Raw genomic sequence first — 23,761 nt, forward strand, 5'->3', positions numbered from 1 at the left:
AATGACTTTAATGCCAAAACTTTGCTGAACCAAGAAAAATATGGGTTTAATGTTCTCTGCTCATTTTTCTTCTTTAAAAAAAATACAACCCAAAGAAAAGAAAGGGAAACTTATTAGTATGTAATGTTTGAGTCTATCCCATTTATACACAACATTGTAAACATATATAATCTATATTACATGTGCTTCATTTCTGCCTGGGTGTGTTTTTTTTTTTTTTTAAACCTTTTAGTCATCACTAGAACACCACAAAAAACCAAAACAGAACCAAACAAAAAAAATCAAACCAAAACAAATAAAAACAAAACAAAAACTGATCAAGGAACACAAGTTACAGGTTATTGAACATCTTTCTGTCAAGGGTCCCTTCCCCAGTCTCCTGGGGGCAGTGGTCAACAACACAGTCCAAAGGAGGGCTCACGAGCCATCCGCAATGCAAAGCCAGCTCCAGGGAACGGGTGATGGGGAACACTGGTTTTAAAAAAGGGGGCTTCACAACAAAGGATTCGGTTTTGCCTGCTGCAGATGCTGAAGGAGGTCTCAAACTGTGGGACCTGGCAGCCGAGGCTCCCCACTGCTCCTTATCCTTGAGTCCATGTCTGGAGTCTCTGGTTTGTTTTTTCTTTAAATTTTAAAACGTGGGGTTTTTTGTTGTTGTGATCATTCTTCTCCCCCTGGGTGTGATGAGCTGAGCCAAGTAGCTGGGTCCCGCCCTCCTGCTGGGTCCTTCATAAGTAGATGCGCCGAAGGTCTCCAGGAGACGTGATGGTGTTACACTGAGGACAGAGCTTCTTGGCACCCTGCAACCAGCAGATGAGATGCACAGTGTGAGAGCATGAAGGACATCCCTGCCCTCGGCCTGGGATTGCAAGAGCAGTAAGGCCCTCCAGGCAGGACCATGGCCTCTAACAGTGAGCACAAGATGTGTGAAGGGGGCGTCCCAATGCCTTCCTTGCCTGTCCTGCAAGCCCCTTGGTCCTGCTCCAATCCCTAGCATGAAGCAGCTGGACAAGCAGGAGCTCTGCAGAGGGATGAAACCCAGAGCCAAAGTGCATCACTCAACTCAGCACCACTGTCACTACTGTTTGCCAGGGAGATCTGCTGCTTTTTGTTTCCCTTGCTCACCTGCAGCCCTTGACGAGCCAATTCAGGTCACTGAACAGAGAGAAAATCAACCCAGCTGGAACAAGTGAAGTTTTCAGCAGGGATGACTGAGCTGGTTCATGGGGGCCTTGGACCAGCCCTTTGAGAGCAGCAGAGTGGGGCACTGCCTTGTCCATTCTGCAAAAGCCTAAGAGCTGCTGGCCTGAAGTAACCCTCCATCCTATCCTCCCCAGCTCACACAGATACTGCAGAGATGAATCTGTTCTGCCAAGGTGAACTGGAAACAGCAAACTGATATGAGCTGGGGTGGGGTAATGGGTGGCCGACAGGAACACTATGCGAAATAAAACAATGGCTGATGTGCCATCTATCACCAAGCCTGACAGCAAGAGGGTGTTAATAAGCCTCAGAATCGGGGTCAACCTAAGCTGGTCATCATTAGATTGGCAGATGTGACAGACAATTGATGGGAAAAATGGCAGAAAGATAGCTCTGCTGTAAGGCAGCCTCCCAACTACAGCACCAGCAATGTGGGAAATTGGGATGGCCCTCCCTGCTCCCACTGCACATTATTCCTTGCAGTCATGGACTTGGCACACCTGCCATTCCTGAGCTTTGCACTTCTGAACAATCAGGTCCTATTTGACAGCCCTCACTGCCAGTAGCTCAGCTGTTGACGAAACACATGTGGGGACCACAGGCACCTACACCTGATCTAAACGAGTCACACACAAAGTTCTGTTGAGCTAGAGTTGAATGAAGTGTAAAAGACACCCAAAACACCCTGGGCATTGCTCTAGGGGTGAGTGACAGGCTGGCATTCTGAAGGACAGACCACTGGTGGTCTGGATGGCACACCTAATGCTGGTGCTGATGCCTGTGGGCATATCCTTCCAGTTATCTGGGACAACTACTGTGTCCTTTTAGATTTTCAGCCTTCCAGGGCAGGGACCATCCCACTGTGCCTGTGCAATACATCATGCAGCTCTATGCAGTGGTCTTCACTGAGTGGACTTGGCATGCTGGATTCTGAGAGGAGCAAGTGCAAACTGTAACTCAAAGGAAAGGCTTAAAATGCTGATGAAATGAACACTTGAGTGCACTGGACTTTGGCAGAGCCTGTTTATTCAACATGCCTTTTTGCTTATGCTCAATGCCTCAGCTTTGGATCTCCAGAATTAGAAACTGTAAGCTCTACTCTTCATGTCCCCGTAAAAACTTGCTTCAGTGGTGAAAACATGAGAGAAAAATCTGAACATCTGCCCCTTCTGCCACTGTGGTGACATAGCACTCCCAAGGGACTCACTAATCTGGATGCAAATGCCACAAAATATCCTGTTTCAATTGAGTCTCTGCTCAGTTTCATGCAGTTCCCTCTTCCTTGGAGGCACCTGCTGCATCTAGTTGCCCTCTTGGCATCATCTTTGTAGCTGGAGGGGGTCCCACAGGAAGTGGCAGAGAGGTGCTGAGGAATTAATTCACAGCATGTTATCGAAGGACAACAGCTGGCAGCTGCCTTTTCAAGCTTTCCTGTGTGCCCTGAGAAGCAGAAGTGTGCATGGGTACTTTAAGTATTCCAGATGTGACTAGTGCCCACATCTGTGTCCATGTTCTCCTTCCTAAGACAGGCTTACTGGCAAGAGGCAGCAAGGCATTGAACCGAAGGCTGCAGGTGCTCACTATAAGCACTAGCCCTCTGCACTCAGCCCACAGGGATGGCAGAACAAGCCCAATGAAACCAAGTGCATCCTTGCTGTTCTCTTCCATAGCAAAGCAAGGCCAGGTATGCAGTTCCCTCACACTATAGGGAAAGGGAAGATTGCTGGATTTATTGTGCCAGACCTTGGGATCTCTGTCCCAGAGATCTGTTTTCTGCACTATATGCTGATGGCTTTAGGGGGGTTTCACTCTCTCCCCTCAGCCTGAGAGCTGCACATGCATAGCCAGGGACAAGTTTTCAACCCTGGCATAAAGCAGAACCCAGCCACATGGAGCTTGACCTATTTTCTGCAAAAGCCACATGATCACGGATTGATTAAGGGCAGTGGTGGATACTGTTTCACCTGCACGTGGGAAGCACAGCTCATCCTTGAGCTCTGAAGCCTGGGTACACTGAAGGGAACAACAGCAGCCGAAACCTTCAGCAGCCTGGCCTGAATGTGGTGCAGGCTGCACGTGGCATGCTGGGCCCAGGGCTCTGGGTCCCTCTAATACTTTGGACACTAGGGGATGCATTTTTCTTTTATATTATATGAAACTGCCCTCCTCTGCACAAAAGAGCACGTGTGGAAAATTCAGAACTAAGTCTTGATTTGTTACTTTTTAGATTGAAATTGCTCAGAACCTTGTTCCTTACATCTGACTTTTCGGTGTAGGTATACAACATTTATCTGCACCAGTGATTAAGCTTTCCTCTCTTGTAGAGAGGCACATAAGCTTGTACACACACACATGCTGGCACAGGCACAATGAAAAAGCGTTTGCTCCCCCACTGCTCACCTGCCAGCTGGGGTTACTAAACTTTTCCCTTGAAATAAAAATGCTGTGGAATAATAAGTCCCACCTGTCGGCCATTTCTTTTTCTTTTTTTCCAGGTCCTTCTGCTCCTTTCATCATAGCTACATGGAAAAGCCTTGATGTGTTATAGCTGTGTGTGCTGGAGTAAAGGCCACCTCAGCTTTTCCATTATAAACCCCAGTTTTGAGGGGTTTATAAAACTCTGCTGCAAGAAGTTTGCTCCAGGGCTGTTACAAAGCAAAGAAATGGGGCTGGAACCAGGATGGAGTTTATTTTTTCTCCTCCTTTCTTAATTAAAATTTGGCAAGTGATTGATCCACAATACAGGCTAATCACTTGGGGTGGTAGTTTGAAAAATGCATTAACGAGAGCTGAGATGTTGAAAAGTCGTTAGGGCTTACATGGTGCCAGGAAGGATTGGAGTAGTTTGTCTTAAAGTTGCCTCTTAAAAAAAATGGTATGATGTCTGCTATAAATTGGCTAAAGCAAGGAAACTCGATTTAGGCACTTCCTGCTGTCCTGTGGGTCTAAAAATGGGCAATTTCCAAGCAGAATATGTTACCAGGCACACAGAATAAAGAGACACACAAACAGAGCAGGCAAAGAAAGTAAATTCGAAACAGAGAGATGACAGGAAGGACCCAAACCAAGAGCCAGCTTCTTGCCAGGAAAGGAACTGAATACCAAGATCCAATTCTCAACCAAAACATCAGCCTCCTCTCCATGCCTCCACACAAAATGTGGAGCTTCCTCTCTGCAGATACTAATTCCCAGAGAAACAGCTGTCCTCCACTGCCATTATGGGGCTCCCTCCAGTTGCCAGGTAATGGGGTTAAACCACCAGGAGAACAACTTTTATCACAAAGCCTCCTTAAAAGGGTGGAGCTCATCCCCACAGGCTGCTAGAGGCCAGGACTGAAGAATGCTAATTAATAACCAGAGGACCTCATGGCAGATGAGAACATTATGAAGACTCAAGCACAGCATCCATGCAGCTGCTGACTCAGGAGGTCCCTATATGTTGCTGAAGCACTGAGGAACCACCCAGAAGGTCTGCTTTCTATCTCTGCTGTTTTGTAAAAAAACACTCCAGCCCACATGGCACAAATGGTACTAGAGCCTAGAAAGAGTGACAAAGCTAAGAACGTACTAATTACCAAAGATATAAATGTGTCAACTGCAGAGCACACATATATATCTATGGATCCCCTGGAAGCATTCTGTGATGAAAAAGGCTTTTTAGAAGTGATTTTTTTCCTGCTCTTGTAGTTGTCATGTTCAAATAAGCCCAAGACAGGCAGGCACAAGCCTGAAGTCAGCAAATACATGTGGGAAATGCTGGATCTGGCTTGTACAGGTGATGGGAGAAACTGCATTTGCTGAAATAAACCTGTTCTCTTCCAGCCCTTGCACCCACCAATAGCTCCATCACTGACAAACAAGAGCCTGACTTAGCTTCCAGCTCCATTTATTTAGTAAAGAAGGATAACAGAGATTGGGAAATCACATAACTACAGCTCACAGAGACGTCAAGAACTCACCAACCCATTCCCTGGGCAAGATCACCTGTTCTCACAAACCTCCAAGGATGGAGGCTCTAAACCTCCCCAGCAAATCAGTACAGCAGATGGCCAATCTCTTCTGTTAGAGAACTCTCCTCAGGAGAATGAAAATATGAACCTCACCCACCATTAGCTGTAGGGTCCCTCTCAGTTAATGGGGAAGGATGGAGATGGGGCAGACTCTTACAGAGGGAGATTCATCCCTTACCACCCCTTGACTCAGGCTGCAGTCCAACAATAAGCTGAGGATGGACACCCACCGTTAAGGACTGTCAACGTTCAGGGAAAGGAACTCCACCTGCTGCTGCCCAGGCTAAGTCTTGCTCCTGCAATACCATTTCCTCTCCTATTTTTGAAGAACCTGCACACTTTTCAGGAAACCTTTCAGGGTTTCCAAAAGGGATCACAGGTAAATCACTCCATGATCTTGGTTCTCCTAAGGAATCTCCAGGGTCCCTTTCTGCAAACCCAGCCTTTGCTTCAGAGATGGAGTCTCCTCTGGTCAATGTTTCAACCCCAGAACTTGCAGCCTGTTGACGTGCTGAGCTCCAATACAATTACACCTATGCTAGAGAGTCCAGCAATCATTTGTAGAGTTAGTGATTAAAGTCACTTCCTTGCCCTTACCAACAGAACAATTATAATTTGGAATTGAACATCAAAAGCCAAAAGTCCAAAAATTTCATTTTCATAAAGTCTAAGCATTTTAAGATCCAATCCTCACCAGTGCCCTAAACACTATCAAGTCAGATGCTCAGATCATTGTACTATTGTATCCTAAAAAATATTTAAACCTTAGGTACACAGACACATGTGAGCATCAAATTTCACCCTGTCTTCAACACTCTGCAGAGGTTTAGAAGGGCTACCAGGCACTCTGAGCCTTCAGTTCCAGGGCCTTGTTCAGTACACGATCCTTGCTCTCTCAGATACACTCACACTCTAAGTTAATATTAGATCTTAGCTGGGCATGTGAACCAAGGCACATAGGAGAAAGGGGACTTTTCACCAGCATGGATGGCAGATCTCCAGATTGTTCAAAAGGGGCCGGAAGCCTGACACAACCCGCCTGCTCCAACTCCTATTAACTCCAACAAATTGTTTATTGCACAACAGAAGAAAAATGTTGCCCCTCTCCCCCAGCCGAGTCTTTCCATGTGTGCTGCATGCACAGGCTCCCTCCTCCCAACCCCACTGGGGAGCCAGCTTTATACCCAGGAAAGGTAACAGCAGCGATTATTACACACACTATCCCACAGCTCCTCGCTTGTTAAAAAAAACAAGAGTCTCTTTTGTGCCAGAAATAAAAGGAGATACCTTAATTAGAACAATGCAGGTTGGTAAGCATTAAACACTGAGCCCAGCTGCTGTATGCCATTAAATTCATAAAAAAGGAGGGGGGAAGGAGGGCAGTCTTAACGAGATTACACACATTGACTTTGATCAAGACACAAAAGCACCAAGGCGTTCCAGGGTTTTTATTGCTGTCTTCAGGCTACATTTTAATGGTTACATTAGAAACATGCGAACACAGGCTGGGAGATTTTTTTGAGATGGGAGAGGGAGTGCAAGCATGCCTTGTGAAAAGGCCTGGTTTAATAAATTGGGGGCTGCAGGGAGAGGCTAGGGCTGGGGAACACATGAATAGTCACTTATTAATTGCTTCCCCTATGCAAGTGCCAAGTTCCAACACGATGTCTTGCTGGACTATTCCCATCCTGCCTGCCTGGTCAGCAGAAGAGCCGTGTACAGAGCACACAGAGCCAGCCTCATCACCACCTTTCTCACGGAATTCTAGGGGGAGATGGCTTCCCCACTGCAAGGGAAATGTAAATTCCTGGGCACCTTGGAGTGACTTTACCTGATCTCATGAGTGGCTGTGACTACTGAACATGCCAAAAAGGGACCTGACTGAAGTTGAACTAAGTTGCTGCTGAGCCTAAGAACAGCTTGAAATTGGTGCCACAGATTTAGAAGATGACTTGAGGCTAGGGGAAAGGGAGAGGACAAAGACTTCAGAGTAAAGAATATGAAAAGGAAATTAGTGTTTTATCCTGTGCTTGTAGCACCGCTGAAAGACAAGATTACACTTCACTTAGCAAAGGTGGCAGAGCACATATTTATCCAGACATCTGTCTTTTATAAATGCTGCTAAAATGTTTACAAAAGCTTGTATAATGTAAATAGTGACGGGTGTAGCTGAAGAGCTATAAAATACAGCCCAAGGGATAGCCAAGTTATTGAGAAGCTATTAGTACTCAAGCCCACAGGCACTTCACCATCCTGGTAACTTTTCTTGGACGAGATTTTTAAAAGGCAGGATTTAAAGCATGATCAGCTTAATCGTAATTCCAAGCACACAACGTGTTTTATAAAGTAGAGTAATGCCTTCCAGGAACAAGTTTTTAGGAGTGGCATTCCCTTACATCCCAACACTGTATCATCTTGCTAATGGGAGAACTAGAAAGCACAATTGACTATTTTCCACTCCCCAGCCGGAACAAAATGAAAGCCTGAAAATCAACTGTAGAGGAGACGTTAGAGGCTGATTATAAAGCCCACAGTTTTAACACAGGAAAAGAAAACACTTTATTTAATAACACCTTAAATTTTAACCTGATGTCCTTTAATAAATGTATGAATTATTACTCTACTGGGTCACCTATTCAATATTCAAGATAGCTCCCAATCTTTTAAACAGAATGACATATGCTTGAAAACTACATAGTGCTATTCCAAATAACTTAAAAAATATAGATTCACATTATAAAAGCTCCCTTCCATATTCTCTCTCCTGAAGATGATTCCCTTTGCTTCTGGGGAATATTATGTTTCTCAGAAGCTACCCATTCCAAGAAATCTCAGTGGATTTGGCCTCCATTCTCACAGGCTTACCTCTCTGCATGGATGCTCCACAGGAAATTACTGAAAGGCAAGGTAGTCCCTGGCACAGAGCTCTTCCCACAGGAGTGGAGGAAAAAGCAAGAGGCAGGACAGAACTTGGGTCATATTGACTCAAAACTCTCTCATGTCAAAGCTAGAGTGGGGTGTTAAACAGCCAGGCTTGGGAAATCTGCAAGCACAGCACTCAGATTGTTTAAAATAAAACAAAAAGCACCCTTCCTTGTGCAAATCTAGAATAAAGTATCTGAGAAGAGAGGAAAAAGGCTGTAAGTCAACAAGAAAGCAGTCAAGAGCCTCACCAGAGTCCGCAGCCAGCATTCTTCACAGTGCACATGCCAGCACTGAATAGAAGTCAGGGGCATTGTGTAGGAGTCCTGAGGAAAAGAAGCAAACAGATTATTTTCATAGACGTGATCTAGTGATTCTTCACTCCCAAACCCATCACAGTGCCTTTCTTTGTGGATAATGCTGTCTTGTATTTTGTTAAAAGAGTTGGTTAAAAGAACCAACTTGTGTAATATGTAAGATGTATTTTTGTAATGTTTGTATAGAAGTGTCAGAAAGTCTCCCTCAATCCCTTTTCTTGGCTTCCCAGAAGTCCTGTTGGAAGCCCATAATCCACTCAAGTGATGACCTGGCTCAGCAGAGCTATTGCAAAAGCATTTGAAGTTGCTCTGGCCACCTGCCATTATTCTCATCAGAAAGGTCACCAGATCATATGAAAATCAGTGAAAGGGTAAGATCAACCCGTATCAGAACTCAGCTCTGCAGGAACAGCTAAACTACATTCCAGGAATGCTGCTGCTATTTCAGCAGACATTCCTTCTCAAGTATCTTCTATCTTTGCTAACAAACCTCTGGAAATCAGCAGCCAAGCTGTTGTCCCTTCTGTGGGATGAGTGACAAGGACTGCACTCCCACACCTCCAAGTTGTGAGCTGGCTGGGAGAGAGAAGCCTGTGCATCAAGCTGAAGTTGCAGAGGGAGCTCTCCACCAAACACAATGTTCTGCCCTCAGCAGAACACAAACCCAAAAGGAGATGTAGAGCCCTGCAGGCTTGGACCATCAGAGGGAGCTGCTGCCCTTCCTGAGGAAGGCCACAGCATTACCAGAGAGCAAGGACGCTGGCAACTTTTAAATGCTCAGGCAACATCCCTGCTCCCAAATCAGAGAAAGTGAGCCTCTGATGACAGATTCTGCTCTCTCCTATGTACCTAAATTTGCACATGCAGGAAAAGTATGCTGGTATATCTGGGAGTTTTCTACAGGAAGGCAGAAAGACATCTGGAGTTAGGCCTTTCTTGCCCCTGATACAGAGAGACAGCTATAAATACCAGTGTACAATGTAATTCGTACAGAAATTTGAGTTCTTAAGACCTTAATTTGGAAGGCTAATTGGTGATGAGTTCCCTCAGTCTGCCTGAAAAAGGAGAAAAGCTTCTCCCCTCCTCGGCAAAGATACCAAGACATTTCTGATTCATTACCAGGAGTGGAGTGCTACTCACCATGCAAATGAGACATTTATAGCGGTCCCCACGGGAAAGCTGCCTTTCTAACTCACGGACACGAGCCTTTAACGCTTCAAATGTTGTCACTGCAGAGTCTTCTGTAATTCTGCAAAAGATGATGAAGAGTGAAGATCACTGTTCTGAGACTGTTAAGAGTTTGGGGGAAAAAGGATCTCACAACAGGTACTGCACAGGAAACGGCATCGTATTTCAAACTAATACATCCAACTTGGGTTAAAAACGAATTCCCGAAAAGCCTAGTGTGAATTCTTTGAAGTGTCTTTCTAAACACTTCCAAACACATCACAAAAGAACACAACCACTGCTGAGGTTGCAAGCTTCATGAAGAGCAAGACACAGACATTCAAAGAACAGATAATTTTGTTGGGGATTTTTGTTTGTTTTCTGCCTTTTTTCTTGTCTTTCTTAAGAGATTACTTAGGACCACATGCTTGAGACGAAGTTCTGTATGTTGCTTTAAAGCTGCTTAGATAACTTTTTGTGGGCAATAGGAGCTGTTCTTCCCCTTAGAGAATGGAGGCCTTTGCTGGCCATCAGCCTCGTGAAATGCAAAATCAGCTCATTACACAGGATCAACACAATGGCTTATATTAATGAAAGCCCCAGCTTTTTGATCCTAATACTGAAAGAACAGAGAAACCAAAAGCACTGGATACGGTGCCAACAGGGTGGCTATAAAGGCAGCTTTACAATCTCAGCTTTCCCATTTCCTAGGGTCATTTTTGATGGGCAGCATTATCTCTTTTGTCACAGAGGCACTGTGCTGAGGCCAGGCAAGTGTATTTTCATGGTTCTGCAAGGCTGGTGAAAAGAGCAACTTGCCAACCTAAAAGCAAGGGCAGACAGCAATGCTTAGCAAATGAAATGTAGGGAGCATTACAGACCAGGAAGCATCACTCCAGTATGCTGCAAAATCTGAGTTCTACATAGGCAGACATAGGGAGGGGCCCTCAAGTATTCCCCAGAAAAGATTTACAGCATTGACATAAAGGCTCTTACTTTTTTAAATAAAAAGAAAACCAACAATTTTCACACATGTCAGTGAATTTCTGGCATCTCCAAGCAAACTCCAGCTCAGAAGAATCTGAAGAGCATCTTGACATCAGAAGCTGCATCATCAATCACAAGGTAACCCATGGTGGCACCTATGTCTTCTACCTTTTTAGAGGATGATTCATCAACAGGTGGCTAAAGCACAGGTCTAGTGGAATTACTACAACCAGTAAAGTGAGCTGCAATCTCAGCACTCTCACTGCAGGCAGGCACTCACTCCTTTGTTCATTAGTCACTTGTCACTAGCACGCAGGGAGGGAGCTGGGGGGAATCTCCCACAAGCTGATTCTGATGGCTTTTCCCAAGGCTTTGGTAACAGAACTAGTCAAAGAGATCCTGGATGATTTTCCTAATTATGACACTTCAGAGGAAAGTGAAGCTGTTGGAATGTATATAGTTAACTACCAGTGTTATAAAGCTCCTTCAACTTTATTCCCGCCTTTGTACTGAGACACGCTCTGTATGAGCTGAGATCTTCATCAGAAGGAGTTTCATTGCAAGTGACAGCTGCCTGAAAACGGTAACAATTGTAAAACTGCAAAAAAGGTAAAGAAATACAAATGTCCCATGATAGCCTAGTGGGTGAGGACTGTCTGGGGACAGGGACCCTGTGGATTCAAGTCCTGGAATCCATAAATATGCTTTGGAGCAAGATGAAAGAGTTTCAGTAGGAGACAATTCTCCCTGCTGTGAAAACACCCACTTGCTCCTGCTTGTTGGTATAAATTATTGCTATATCCCAGCTTGAGTTCTCACCCTCAAGGAAGAGTTGCTAGCATTTTCAAAGAAAGTCTAGAAAGGTGTTAGTTTTGTCCAAGGAAGAAACTGATTTATTTATTTATAGCTTGAAGATTATTGTTGGCTGAGAAAACTGTTTCTCTTCCAGTCTGGCCCACCATTGAACTGATACTGGCTGAAGACCGCAGTTGAATTTGACTTCATGGAATCAATTTCTCCTTTCTGCATGCACAAGGGCACTGGAACTGCAAAGACAGCGAGTGTGATTCCTGCCCACAGCAGGTGGCAAGCAGAACCTCAACCCTTGCTAAATTCTACTTTTACCATCTGTGGAGCTACCTGTCCTCCTCAGATGGATGGGCAACTCAGAAAGGAAAAAGCTGATTCCTTAAGCAGATACTGACAAATGCCTGTTCATCCCCAGTCCCAGCCCAGTAACAGTCAAAACCTGAAAAGGAAAAATGTGCCACTGCAACAACTAGAGAAGATAGAAAATGGTTTGTTTATAGAAATTTAAACAGCTGACCCCCATTGGCCAATTTCGGAAAGTCTCTGAGATAATCGCACCTGTCTAGTAATAAACGAATGAATCAGAAAAAGAGGCTGAATAGAGGTATAAGCAATAATGCTCAGAGGCTGCCTGATACAATGGGCAATCAATAGGAGGGCTGTAGATCAGGGTGCTAGTTAGCTGGAAAATTACCGCACCGCTGCGTGCGTCACGCTGTAGGGATCCTGGACAATCAATGTGGGAGGTATTGATTTAGTTATTATCACTTCATACGCTCCAGACATTGTTAAATATACATTTATTAACAAGACTGGGGTGCATTGGTAAGAGAGGGATCTTTAGCCACTGTGCTATCTCCCAGCACTGATCAAAGCTCAGCTACGACAGAATTTAAACTCTATGTTCTCCCTGCTAAGCAAACTCACAGGACAAATCCTGATGCACAGCACAGTGCTGAAGACACAGCTCCTACTTCACATGAGAGGAGTTTTGGCCGTAACTGAATATTTTGCACTTGAGATTTCAGGAAAACCTCTCGGAGCAGCAGCAACAAGGGATGTGGCAGCCAAGGGTCAACCCAAAGTGAGCGATAATTGCACGGTTGCTTTGGAAAAGCTGGAGGAAATGAGGTCAAGGGAAATAGGCAGAACATTAGTAAATAAAGGAAACTGAAACTACCTCCAGGGATGGAATAAAGACGAGAGTCACTTCCCATGTGTCTGGCTCCCGTGGTGGCCAGTGCACTTGGGACACATGCCATTCCATTTAGTGTCATTTTACCGTCAACCTGCTGCTTGTATCCTAAAGATAAGCATCGCTTAGGAGCAACTCTTCCTGCAGCAGCAATCTTAGGAACTCCCTCAGGATTCCCTCTTGTGTGTGCACCTTTTGTGCGCTTGCCTGGACGCAGCTGGGAGCAGCCTTGGGCAGAATTTTTACAGGGTAACGCCAGGGTGGAGTGAGGATCAGAAAGCCAAGTGCCAGGGACAGGGGAAGGCTGTGTACAAGCTACCCTGCCAACTGAGGCAGAGGGAATTACGGAGAAGGATTTGGCTCTCTGCTTTGCCTTGACCTCATGCTGGATGCAGGACGACTCTTAGCAATTTTGCGCCTCAGCACTCTGATTCGACGTGTTTGGATAACGTCATTTATCAGCCTCCAGAGAGACCTGCTGAGCACAACTGCTGCCAAGAGCTATACTTTGAGCTCCAGTGCTCATGCTTCTCCAGCAGGTGTGAGAGGCCTCACCTGAACTGTCCTCCCTGGCTGAGGATGTACCAAGAGGGCACCTCCATCCTGGAGTAGAGACTTGCTGTGACACCACCACACACGCGGCAGCCTGAGTGAGAATGTTTATACAAGGACAAAATCAGGAAGGGAGGGCTCCTTGTGGAAGAAGATGGGTCCTGGACTTCTCCCTGGACTTCGTGGTTAAGTTTTCCACACCTTGGCAGTCACAGCTAAGGATGCTGGGTATCAAGAAGCAAGTCTGTGAGACTGGGCAGACAGCATGTGATAATTTTCAGTCTTTGTGACTAGTGCATATTTTTCTACTATTCATAGCATTTTCCCCCTGAGCACTGAAAATAAGAATACTTTTTTTTCTCTGAGAAAATCCTTACTTTGTTCAGGTAAAAGGCCAGAAGAAGTACACAGAAATACTAGAGGAGAGGAAAAAGGACCTATCTGTAGTTTTGAGCAGCAATCGCTTCCTGAGAAATCTCTTCTGGGAAACAGCCACCTCCTTCTTTGCTAAAAAACTTTAACCCAAACACTGGTTATTTGTTAAACATTAGCATGCATGTGATCTTTGTTTCTCCAAATTAAATCGAGCAATTCCTACCCGCTGTCCCAGTGGGCAATCACAAGCAATTCCGTTAATTAAATTATCTCTGATTCTGCAGCTCTGGAATCTCTCAATTGACTAAGTCTGTGCTTTATCATCAACAAAATACTGGACCAAAAAGGAAACAAAAAAATGCTGATGTCAGTGTGACTGGCTTTGGTTAACCCTTCCCAGCTGGGTATTAAGGGCTGCTCAAGAAACTCTTGTACTGGAACAAGCCCAAGAGCGAGAGCCTTGTACCACAGATACCAGTAGCAGCTGTTCACTTGTGTTTCCTTTCCACTGCACAGAAAAACACAAACACCACACTGTCCCTGCATCCAGCATCCTGCTTATTTAAGAGCCACAGAAAGATGCAAACTGTTAGCTGCTGAAGAAGCAGGAAAACACCTCAAAAAAGCCTCTGCAAATACCCCATCCTCATCCAGAACTCATTTGATGAATCCTGCTCTTGAGGTGCGTCCATAAAACATTCCCCTTTGGTTTATTTCATCTGGATATAAATTTTCCTTTCTTCATAAATGGCTACACTGTACACAGCATTCCATAAATTTTTACAATTCCACTGTTTGTATGTACCTTGTAAAAAACACTTAGCACTGATTAAATGCACCACCAATAAAATTTCATGGGCTACTTTTGACACTTGATATTCTGACCTTCTCTCTTCCTCATACATTTATTTTTGCTTTCCTATGCCTGTAAACACAAACTGGCAGAGAGGAAAATGTACAGTACCACTGACAAATCTGAAAGTGATGTATTTATTTTTAAACAAAGCCTTTATCCTCCCTTGTCCAAAGCAGAGAACCCAGCAGAACATACATGCCACCTCCCTGCACCAAGGGCAGAAGTCATGTCACTAGCAGCTTATATATCATAAATATTAGAAACAGACTGGTCGATGTTTTGAAGGCAAAGTCAAGTTAAAGTAATATTCCAGGAGCAGAGAAATTGCCCCAGGCCACATCCAACCTCAGCTGTAGATGACAATTATCATAAACACTGCTACACTGCAGGAGAGAATGCCTGGTGCAGTCCTTGCTTTGTGGGACACAAATCTTCAAGACTTGATAAAAGGACCCAAACACCAGTGCACAAGCATGCAATTGCAAGCCTTCTCTCATAGCCAATTTACATCTGGGTGAGGAGGGCAACTCTTTCAGAGAAGGGACTCTGCTTTATTAGCCTGTAACATGTTGTCACAGCTCTGTGGCACCCAGGAGCACTGCAGAATGGCAGAGCACGGTGATGCTGTCTCAGCTCTCACTCGTACATCATCTTCAACACAACTCCCTCACTTGAAACTTGAGTTTCAAACACTAACTATAAACACCCTCCTCATGCTGTCTGGAATAAGAACTGCTTTTGTTTTCAACCTGATGAAATAATCTGCCCCTACTTTCAATTTAATGAGCATCACCTGCAGTAAGTACAAGAGCTAAAGATACAGGGAGTTTATTTTGGCAGATGTGGGTGAGCAGCACTGAAGTCAATGGGAGATCCACAGACTGAAAGAAAGGACTTTCACACTTTCTGGAGTGCAAGAACATAACTTAAAAGCTGAAAAAGCCCCTTTGCTACTAACAAGCAAAACACTTTAACTGATATGTAAGTTTTTATAACGATAAGTGACAGGTGGCTTTAAAGGAAAACAGATACAGCTCAGGCATTTTCAGTATCTTAAGTCTCTGGAAGAAGTCTCGTGCCAGGCAGTGGTGGCAGATTGACTGTGAATCACCCCACAACATGTGGGCTACCAGACTGGCACAATATACTGAGATTTTATTTCACTAGATGAGCTGGTTATAGCAGAAGGGGTTTGCATGCCTTGATGTAGAAAACTGCCCAGCAAAGCTGTTTACAGAAGAGCCATGTCAAATCACACCAAGTGAAGTTTAGACCCTCTAAAGGGTCTGCAAGACTGCCAATGCTAAAAGCAAATCTCCTGGCAAGACATCAATGTTTTAGAAGTTGGCTTCCCCTTTATTTAGCTAAAAATCTCATTTATTTGGTTTATTTGTTTTTAGACTAACCTCCTTTAAAGAGGCTGACTTATAATCCTGTAAAATGTTGTCACATGTATTGAGGAAATTGGCAAGGATGCTAATTTATTGTCCTCTAGGAAAAAAAGCCCTCTTTCCTTGATTAATGTATGTTTTTGTATTGTAAGATATTAAAGAATGTTGCTTCACCTGTAATTATAGAGAATAGTTTACTCTGGCAAAGTGCCCTGGCTTCTCGTTGCCAAGTTATGAATAATGCAATGTTCCCCATTCTAATTTCCGTGTTCTAAGTTGTGAATTTGGAGCAGGGTGCATGCAAGGGCACACACACGACTCCGAGGCGCTCTCAGTCACGAGTGCCTCTATTTTATACTTGCTTGCACAACTTGTTAATACTGGCATCTGCTTGCCAAATTCAGAGTTTGCTTCTGACTAATTTCATCTTGATGTAAACCAAAAACGTTGTGTCTTTTTTTCCTCACAGAGGAATTATTTCTCTTACACTTGCATGCACCGTTGCAATACCACTGAGGGGAGCTTACCACTGCAAGAAGGCGTTTTAAGCTGCATTTAGGAGGGACTTGGGTAAAGATTCCCTGAAGAATTTAATGACAGAAGAATTCATTTTGCTTTCATATCTTCCCCGCCTCCATAACACAGAACCCAACAATGTCTTTACAGAAGCGGGAAGTAAATTTAGGCGCTGGCTCTTTCCCTTCCCTTTTTTTGGCCTGTGTTTTGCTGGGACACATGTGCCCAGCCCCAATCAAAACAGAGACAGATGGCAGCGCTGATCATTCAGAATAGAAGGAGCCTCAGAGTCAGCATGTTTAGATGCATTTGTAGGGCTACGCAGTATCCACTGGCCACTGGGACTGATTTAAAAAGGCGGCGAGTGAAAGTCTGAGCTTGTGCCAAAATTTTTAATGTGCCATTTGAGCAATTATGGTTCGACATGAAAGCTGGGAGAAAGAATGCATAGGTCATTCTGATTAGATTTAGAGACTATGTTCCCTGTTCCAAAGAGAAAATAAATGCAATCCCATTGCTTTACTGGAGCAGCTTTGGCGATAAAGAAAAAAGCCATGTTATGGAAAAGTGGTTTGCTGCAGCAAGGTTTTGTTGAAGCAGCACAGGCTGAATCAGAAAATGATTCTCTAAACAATGTTCCTAAAGAGAAATAATTACTCATTTAACGTGTTAATATCTCAATTCACTTTTCAAATGTATCCTGGATCCTGGAGACCCCAACTGTATTTCTAATAGATCTGCAAAGATGCACTGTGGTCTCTACCTCAGTATAAGCCAGAGGCACAAAAGGCAGGAGGTGGAAATGGAAAATGCAGCTCCTCTCCTTGCTGAGACATGCAGGCTAAAGGTTCCAGACTATGGACACTTGCCTCCATCCACAAGTAAACATGTTTGGATTATGACCATGCTCCATGTATAGCTAGGCAGGTCTATTTTTCTACTGGAAGACTTATGGCAGCTGTAACTTGTCATCTTACTGTGGCCTGGAGCTGGTCTGGGATTATTGGTAGCTTTGGCTGGATGATCAGGGCACAAAATTATAAAATATCCATGAAGTGAAAGAGGAATAGCAAATTTCTAGGGCTGAAAGTTGCTCAGAAGGTTGGACACGCAGCTGACTCTTGCAGCCAGCCTCTGTGAACAATTAAATAAATGTCTTCTACTCCCATGGCCCCCATCCAAGCGACTGAAATAAACAGGAAATATCTATGCTACTACAGCAGCACTTAAGATTCATCTATAGCCTTTTAAGGGCTTTACTGTGGAGGTGATACGCGTTCCAGAACCTCCATTCATGACTGCTGATTGGAGGCACACAAGGGCAGTGCGATAACACATCCTCCGGACAGCTTCCTACAAGTGCTGCTGCCGCCCTAGAACTTTTACACTGTTGCTGTTTCCTTTATAGGGAAAGAAAGGATCAGAATTAGCATCATTTAAGGTAATCATGCCTTCAAAAAGAAACACAAGGCTATTAAAGTAGGCCAGGGCACATTAGTATCATATAACCAATTGTGATCCCAGAGCTAGAAAAGGAAACCAGCAGCGCAGTGGAAGGACAGGTCATGAGCCAGCTGAGGGAAAAGCAGGAATGCTTATGTAACTGTGTGGGAAGCAACAGCTTTTTGCAGATAAAACCACCAAAAATGAAGAAAGAGGATGATGGAGAAATAGGATGAAGCGCCTATTAACAGTGGGCTGTAAGGCTAGAAAAAGCATCGACACTCAAATGAGGACAAAAAAGTCAACATGGATATTAAACTACTTTAATTACATTACTTGCTATTACTTTGTTTCTGTAAAGGCAGTGTAGGGTTCCGTGTCACAGAGGCGAAGGAGTCATGAAAGCACAATGAATTCTTCTGTCATCAAATTATTTGGGAAATTTTTACCAAGCTCCAACTAAATGTGACTTAACACTCCTCCTTGCAGAAGTTACCACCCCCCCTCAGTGGTACTGCAACGGTGCATGGAAGTGTAAGACAAATAATTACCCACTTTACAGTTGTCCCAGGCGTGGTTTAATGAGAACTAAAAAAACTGGTCCTTTTTAAAGTACTATTTCATATTTATGCTTACTAACAGTAGCCTAAGAAATGCATAAACTACCAAAAGCTGTAATTACAACCATCCTGTTGTCATACAGCAGCTGGCACAGCACAAACACTTCCCGAGTTGTGTCACAACAGTCAGCGAGTGCCAAGGAAAGCAGCAGCCCTATCACCACCAGCAAACAGCCAGCCTGTGCAGCCAGAGCTGCCCCTTAGCAGATGCAGTAGAGAGACAGCAAACTGGCAATGGATGGGGGACAACATGATCCCTTTTCTGCTCTGCAAATGAAAATTTAAATCCAAACAGGGAGTGCAGCCTACATAAAGATAATTGTTACTTTTCTCTTGAGAGCATCTGAGCACCATACAAACATTTCCTAAAAAAATAGTGTCAGTCTCTGACTCTTAATTTTTGCAGCATAGCTAAAGGATGTGAATAAACAGTCACATCCTCAAAGTATTTTCAGAAGGAACATGGCAAGATCCACAATGCTCCATCTGAGGCAATGTTAAACACAACAGGCTAATTTTAGGGATGAGTCTTCTCTCTGACAAGCTGCTTACATATCTAAGGGCAGAATTCGTCTGCTAGAAGGCAGCTGTTTGTGTTTTATAAGCTAAAGTTTCTCTTACCTATGGAATAACTCCAATATTTCACAGGGAATCATCATCCATCTAACTGAAGTACCCTCTAACAGACCATCAGCTTCATATCCCCTTTGAAATAGCACAGCTGAGCACTTGCTGGGCCACGATTTATTTTTTACCTTCTAAGACATCTTGGTAACTCTATAGCTCAATACTGACAGTCGAATTTCACACTGCGATAGCCCCCCATCGATTTTTCATTCCCAGGAAGCAACTCTACAAATTAAAGTTAACAGCATTTCTGAAACTAAGAAAAGAAAAAAGAAAAGAAGGGGCAGGCAAAGAGACATAAATTGCAAGACACCTAAACCGCACCCCCAACGTAGGAAAAAAATTCCATCTTGGGTTTTTCACCAGTTATGAGATAGGGATGCAGAACCTACTGCCCCTGAAGTCAGCAGATCCCTTGGGTTTGCAGATGCTTCAGCTTTAAAACATCACAGGTTCAACAGAAATGAAGAGTCCCTTCCTATATGAAGATGTCAAAATATATAGAAAACTGCCTCAAGGCATGAAATTAGACCAAACCTCTGGACAATGCTGCACTAAACAGAGAAACCACCTACCCCCAGGTCTGAGCTTGTACAGTCATAGCCTGCCTCGCTGAGCTTCCTTAACCACTGGCCAGTGAAGAACTGAGCACTGATACAATTTCAGTTTGCACAGTGGTTATAATGTTTGAGATCATTATTAGCACATACAACTTCTCTCCAACAGTTAAAAGAGGGAGCAGAATAAAGAAACACAGCCAAGCAGCCTGCTCTCCACTGTCACATGGCAGAGGAAGAAGTAATGCCAACGCTTCACTTCATAAAGAAATGAAGCATCTATCTCCATACCCTTTCAACACTGAACACCAGATATAGTACACAGTATTACATACTACTGAATTACTGAAAAGGAGTGAAATCTAATAAAGATAAAAATCTGGACACAAGCAGCACAGCCCAGCAGCCTTCTCAGCCTTTGACAATCCCACACTTCAATACAGTGTCCTGAATCCTCTCCCAAGTTCACGTGGGCTGCTTTAGTACTGGACCCACCAGCAGCATCATGCTCTTGGCTTAGCAGAGCACAAAGGGTTACTTCATTTATGACTCAGGTTAATTTTTTAGTTCTGTCTTTGGTATGAGATTTTCTTGTCTCCCATCAAAGCCTATTAATGGTGTAACACTGTGGAGAAGGGCTGGGTAGTGCTTATCCTATGGTGTGAATTCTCAACAGTTTCTGTTTCCTTCTGACATACCAGCTTACACGTGGCTCCTTCTCTTTCAGGCCTCTGCTAATCCCCTGGCTTCACACTCCGCTCCCATCTGGACGTGTCTGCTTGGGAATAGGGTCTCCCCAGCAGACACTGCTACCTCTCTGACTGCTCTCACATGCCTGTCTCTTTGCATAAGGACCCCAATCTAAACTTTGTTTAATTGATGCTCCTCCCTATATTGCTGCACCAGAGCCCCTCCAGAGCCAACATTTCAAAACAGCTGGATTGGAAAGAGGTGAGGTGGGGGAGAAGGGGAATAAAGAGGAGAGCGGAAAAATAAAACAAATACAATTGCTTTTTGTCTCTAAAACCCTCTTTTTAACCCAACAAGCGTCTCATCCAATGAAGCATGATAAGCATGAAGTGTTATATAAAGAAGATAATTATAAAGGGATTTAATGCTTGGCAGGCTTGTATTGCAAGGTTCAGAGCAGAGGTAGCATACTCACTTAAACAACCTTGTGTCTGGGTTTGCTATTATGCGGGTAGTGTGGCTGGGGCCAAGCGAAATCAGAAATAAAACAAGAAATAAGATTTGTTTAAAAAAAAAAAAAAAAGCAAAAAAAAAGCAAAAAAAAAAGCACAGCCTCCTTCCCAACGAGGATGGCAGTTTCAGTCCCACCTCCTTCCACTTCTGTCCCATACCTGATTAATGATGTTGTCTGCCTGATTTATGACCCACCCCAACAGATTAGAGTTTCCCTCTTCAACCTCCCCCCCTTTCACCCCTCCCAGAAGGCACAGCCACACTCCGCTGGAAATATTAGAGAATTATTAAATAAACATTCATACGTCATGTCTCTTCCCATACTGAGCTCATCGTAGTCAATGCTCAGCGGCCGGGCCCTGTTTGCTTTGGGGCTGACACCAAACAGCTGGAGTGATTCATGGAGAGGCTGGCTACAATGCTCTGTGCCATATATCATGCTCGCAGCGCTCCCTGCCCCGGCGGAGATAAACTGATCAACCACAACGGGCTGGAATGAATTTATGACAACACAAAATTGAGGAAAACAAATGGGAGGTGACCCAGTGGGCCACTAACCCAGACTCTCTCGCTGGCCTGCAATCTAGTCTGGTAGCAGAAAGCAAAATTGAACATTGGCACTCTGAATTAAGATGCTGGCTTTTAACCCCGGGGAACCTCGGTTTCAAAATGGCATCAGACCCTCACAAGGCAGGGAGAAAGACTTTTTATGGGGAAGGTGCTTTTTGCAGCTCTCTAAGCAGCACTTCTGCTGAGAGTCCGACGTCAGTGGAGGGTGCCTGGGCAATTGGGGACCAGCTGCTCTCCGAGAAAAGCTGCATCTCAAGCTGAGCTAAAGGAACATTGCACCGGCTGAGCTTTGCCTTGGCAATGGCTGGGGTCTTCAGCAGACAGGCAGGGCTCAGATGGTGTGATGCTCCTTCAACTCTCCCCAAGAGGCTTCAGCACCCCAGCGTCTCTTCCAGACACTGGCAAGATTAGAAAAGCGCAGCACTGAGACACCTCACAGTGCTGAGAAGGAGAGCTGGGACCAGCACCACGTCTCCCACTACCCCTGGCTGCCACCTGAAGTTCAACACTACACAGATGAGGTCAACTTGTCCAAATTACTGATCATCTGGCACAGCACAAGGAGCAGAGCAACAAACAGACTTACCCCAAACCCCATCTAGCTGTTCTACATGTAAGAGACTCTCCCACAAAACCCCATGTTTAGATTAATTTAAACCTACTCAAGTGAAGAAATTCAGCTGTGTGCCAAAAGGAGAACTGCTCACAGTACTGTACTAATGGATTAAAAACCAAACAAAAACACACTACTCTCTTTGCCTGGACTTATTTTTGGAAGAGGGGAGGAAGGAACGTCATTCTTATAAGAGAAGGATCAATAGGCAGATCACTGCTAACTCTATTAGCCACTGCTCTAAACAGAGAGCACGGCTGACACAGGTGCTAAGCCATGTGCTTCTGGACAATTTAAAAAATGCTAATCAGGTGCTACACAAGGTTTAACATGCCAATCAATAATGCTCAGATTTAAAGGCAAAAATTTAAGTTACAAACAATGGAGTAAAGTGATGCTGCCAAAAATTTCCTGTAAGCACCACCCAAAACAAGAAAAATGAAACCAATTTAGCACCAGATTAAGAAACAGGAACTAGAGATGAATCAATTTAGCCTGTTGGGCTAGGTTGCCATATATCATGGCTCAGCAGTGGAGTGGGAAGCAGCCAGACAGTGAGAAACCCTTCCCCCTCCTTTTCTGTAGGCTTCTAGCTCTGATCCCTGTTATCAATTAATTTAACAGAACCCCTCTACACAGACAAGCACACAGAGCATTCAGACTCCTTAAATGGCAGGACAGAAACTATTTATCACACATGAATCTCAAAGGAAAGGAGAGGAAAAAAAAAAAGGCAGCTAGGAATTCTCCACCTGAAACACCATCTTGTTTTCTGAACCCCGGTGAAATAAAGTACCTTAAACAAAAAGGTCCCTCTGCTACTTTCAAAAATTAACATTATTAGAAAGACTGAACAAGACATTTAAGGAATTTCCTGTAATTTCTTTTGAGTTTCACTGACTTTTAGCAGAACTGAAGCTTTAGCAGGCAAGGTTATTGCAGAACAAGGTGTGTGTGCACAGACGCACACACACACTCGCTCTCTGCACTTCACAGCAGTGTTAGCATGAGAGTTGTTTGGAAAGGATTCTGGGACCCTTCAAAACGTGCTAGCTAAAGCCTCTTTGATCAGATTATTAAAGCTATGTCAATTTTATCACTTGAGCTCAAGTGTTCTGGAAAATGTCAAATCCTTTCAGCTCCTACAGTTTAAAGATTTTCAATAGGAGTGGATCTGGGAGGATGGAGGGTTGCTGGGCAGACAGGCAGGAGGCCCAAAGGGAAGCCAAGCAGCAGCTGAGACAGAGGCTGACAGATTAGGGCAGAAGGGATGAGTCCTTGCCACCAAGACATCATGCAATGGTTGGCTCACTCTAAGGACAAAGCTGGTTCTGCACTGACCTGCAGCCTCCCAGACTCAGTGGTCCTTGGCCAAAGTCTGCTGACCGAGAAGCAGCAAATGGCAGACAGCCAACATTTGGGACATGCTAACAAAAGGGCTTATAGAAAGGAAAGTGCCGAGACAGCAAAGCAATGTAAAAGTTCCCTCTACAGCAGGGAGTTTCCCCAGTTAACTCTGACTATGAACATACGCTCTGTCAGGCTGCCTGAAATGTCAGAGATCCAAAAATGTGCCAGGGACGCAACCTCTCAAGTCAGGATCATGGGCAGGAGAAGAACAAACTACATTAGAAAAATGACAACTTTCTGTAAAGTCAGCTTAATGCTATACCACTAGATTTCCCCCCATCCCAAACTATCCATGGACATCACTCTAATATGTAATATTTAAAACCCACCGTAATTGCTTCCACCTCATTCAAGTTGTTTGGTATCTCACTTGACCTTAGGGCAATGTTTTATATCACGCAATAATCAACTTAAAAC

The 23,761-nt window shown here is 44.2% G+C and overlaps 1 protein-coding gene across 5 annotated transcripts in view; it reads right to left on the bottom strand.

Annotated features, from left to right (window-relative positions):
* Positions 1-20: 20 nt before the first annotated feature.
* The window catches only part of RNF220 (ring finger protein 220), a 210,020-nt gene continuing 186,279 nt past the window's right edge, over positions 21-23,761 (bottom strand). For all 5 annotated transcript variants that reach the window (XM_014872099.2, XM_014872098.2, XM_088169535.1 and 2 more), the window contains 3 exons: positions 9,593-9,701; positions 8,387-8,461; positions 21-800 (listed from right to left, as the gene is read on the bottom strand). In XM_014872099.2, the coding sequence (XP_014727585.1) occupies positions 729-800; positions 8,387-8,461; positions 9,593-9,701 (256 nt within the window). In that variant the 3' untranslated portion in view covers positions 21-728. The remainder of the gene's footprint in view (positions 801-8,386; positions 8,462-9,592; positions 9,702-23,761) is intronic.

The sequence above is a fragment of the Sturnus vulgaris genome, chromosome 9 (genome assembly GCF_052056855.1).
Source record: "Sturnus vulgaris isolate bStuVul1 chromosome 9, bStuVul1.hap1, whole genome shotgun sequence".
NCBI lineage: Eukaryota > Metazoa > Chordata > Aves > Passeriformes > Sturnidae > Sturnus > Sturnus vulgaris.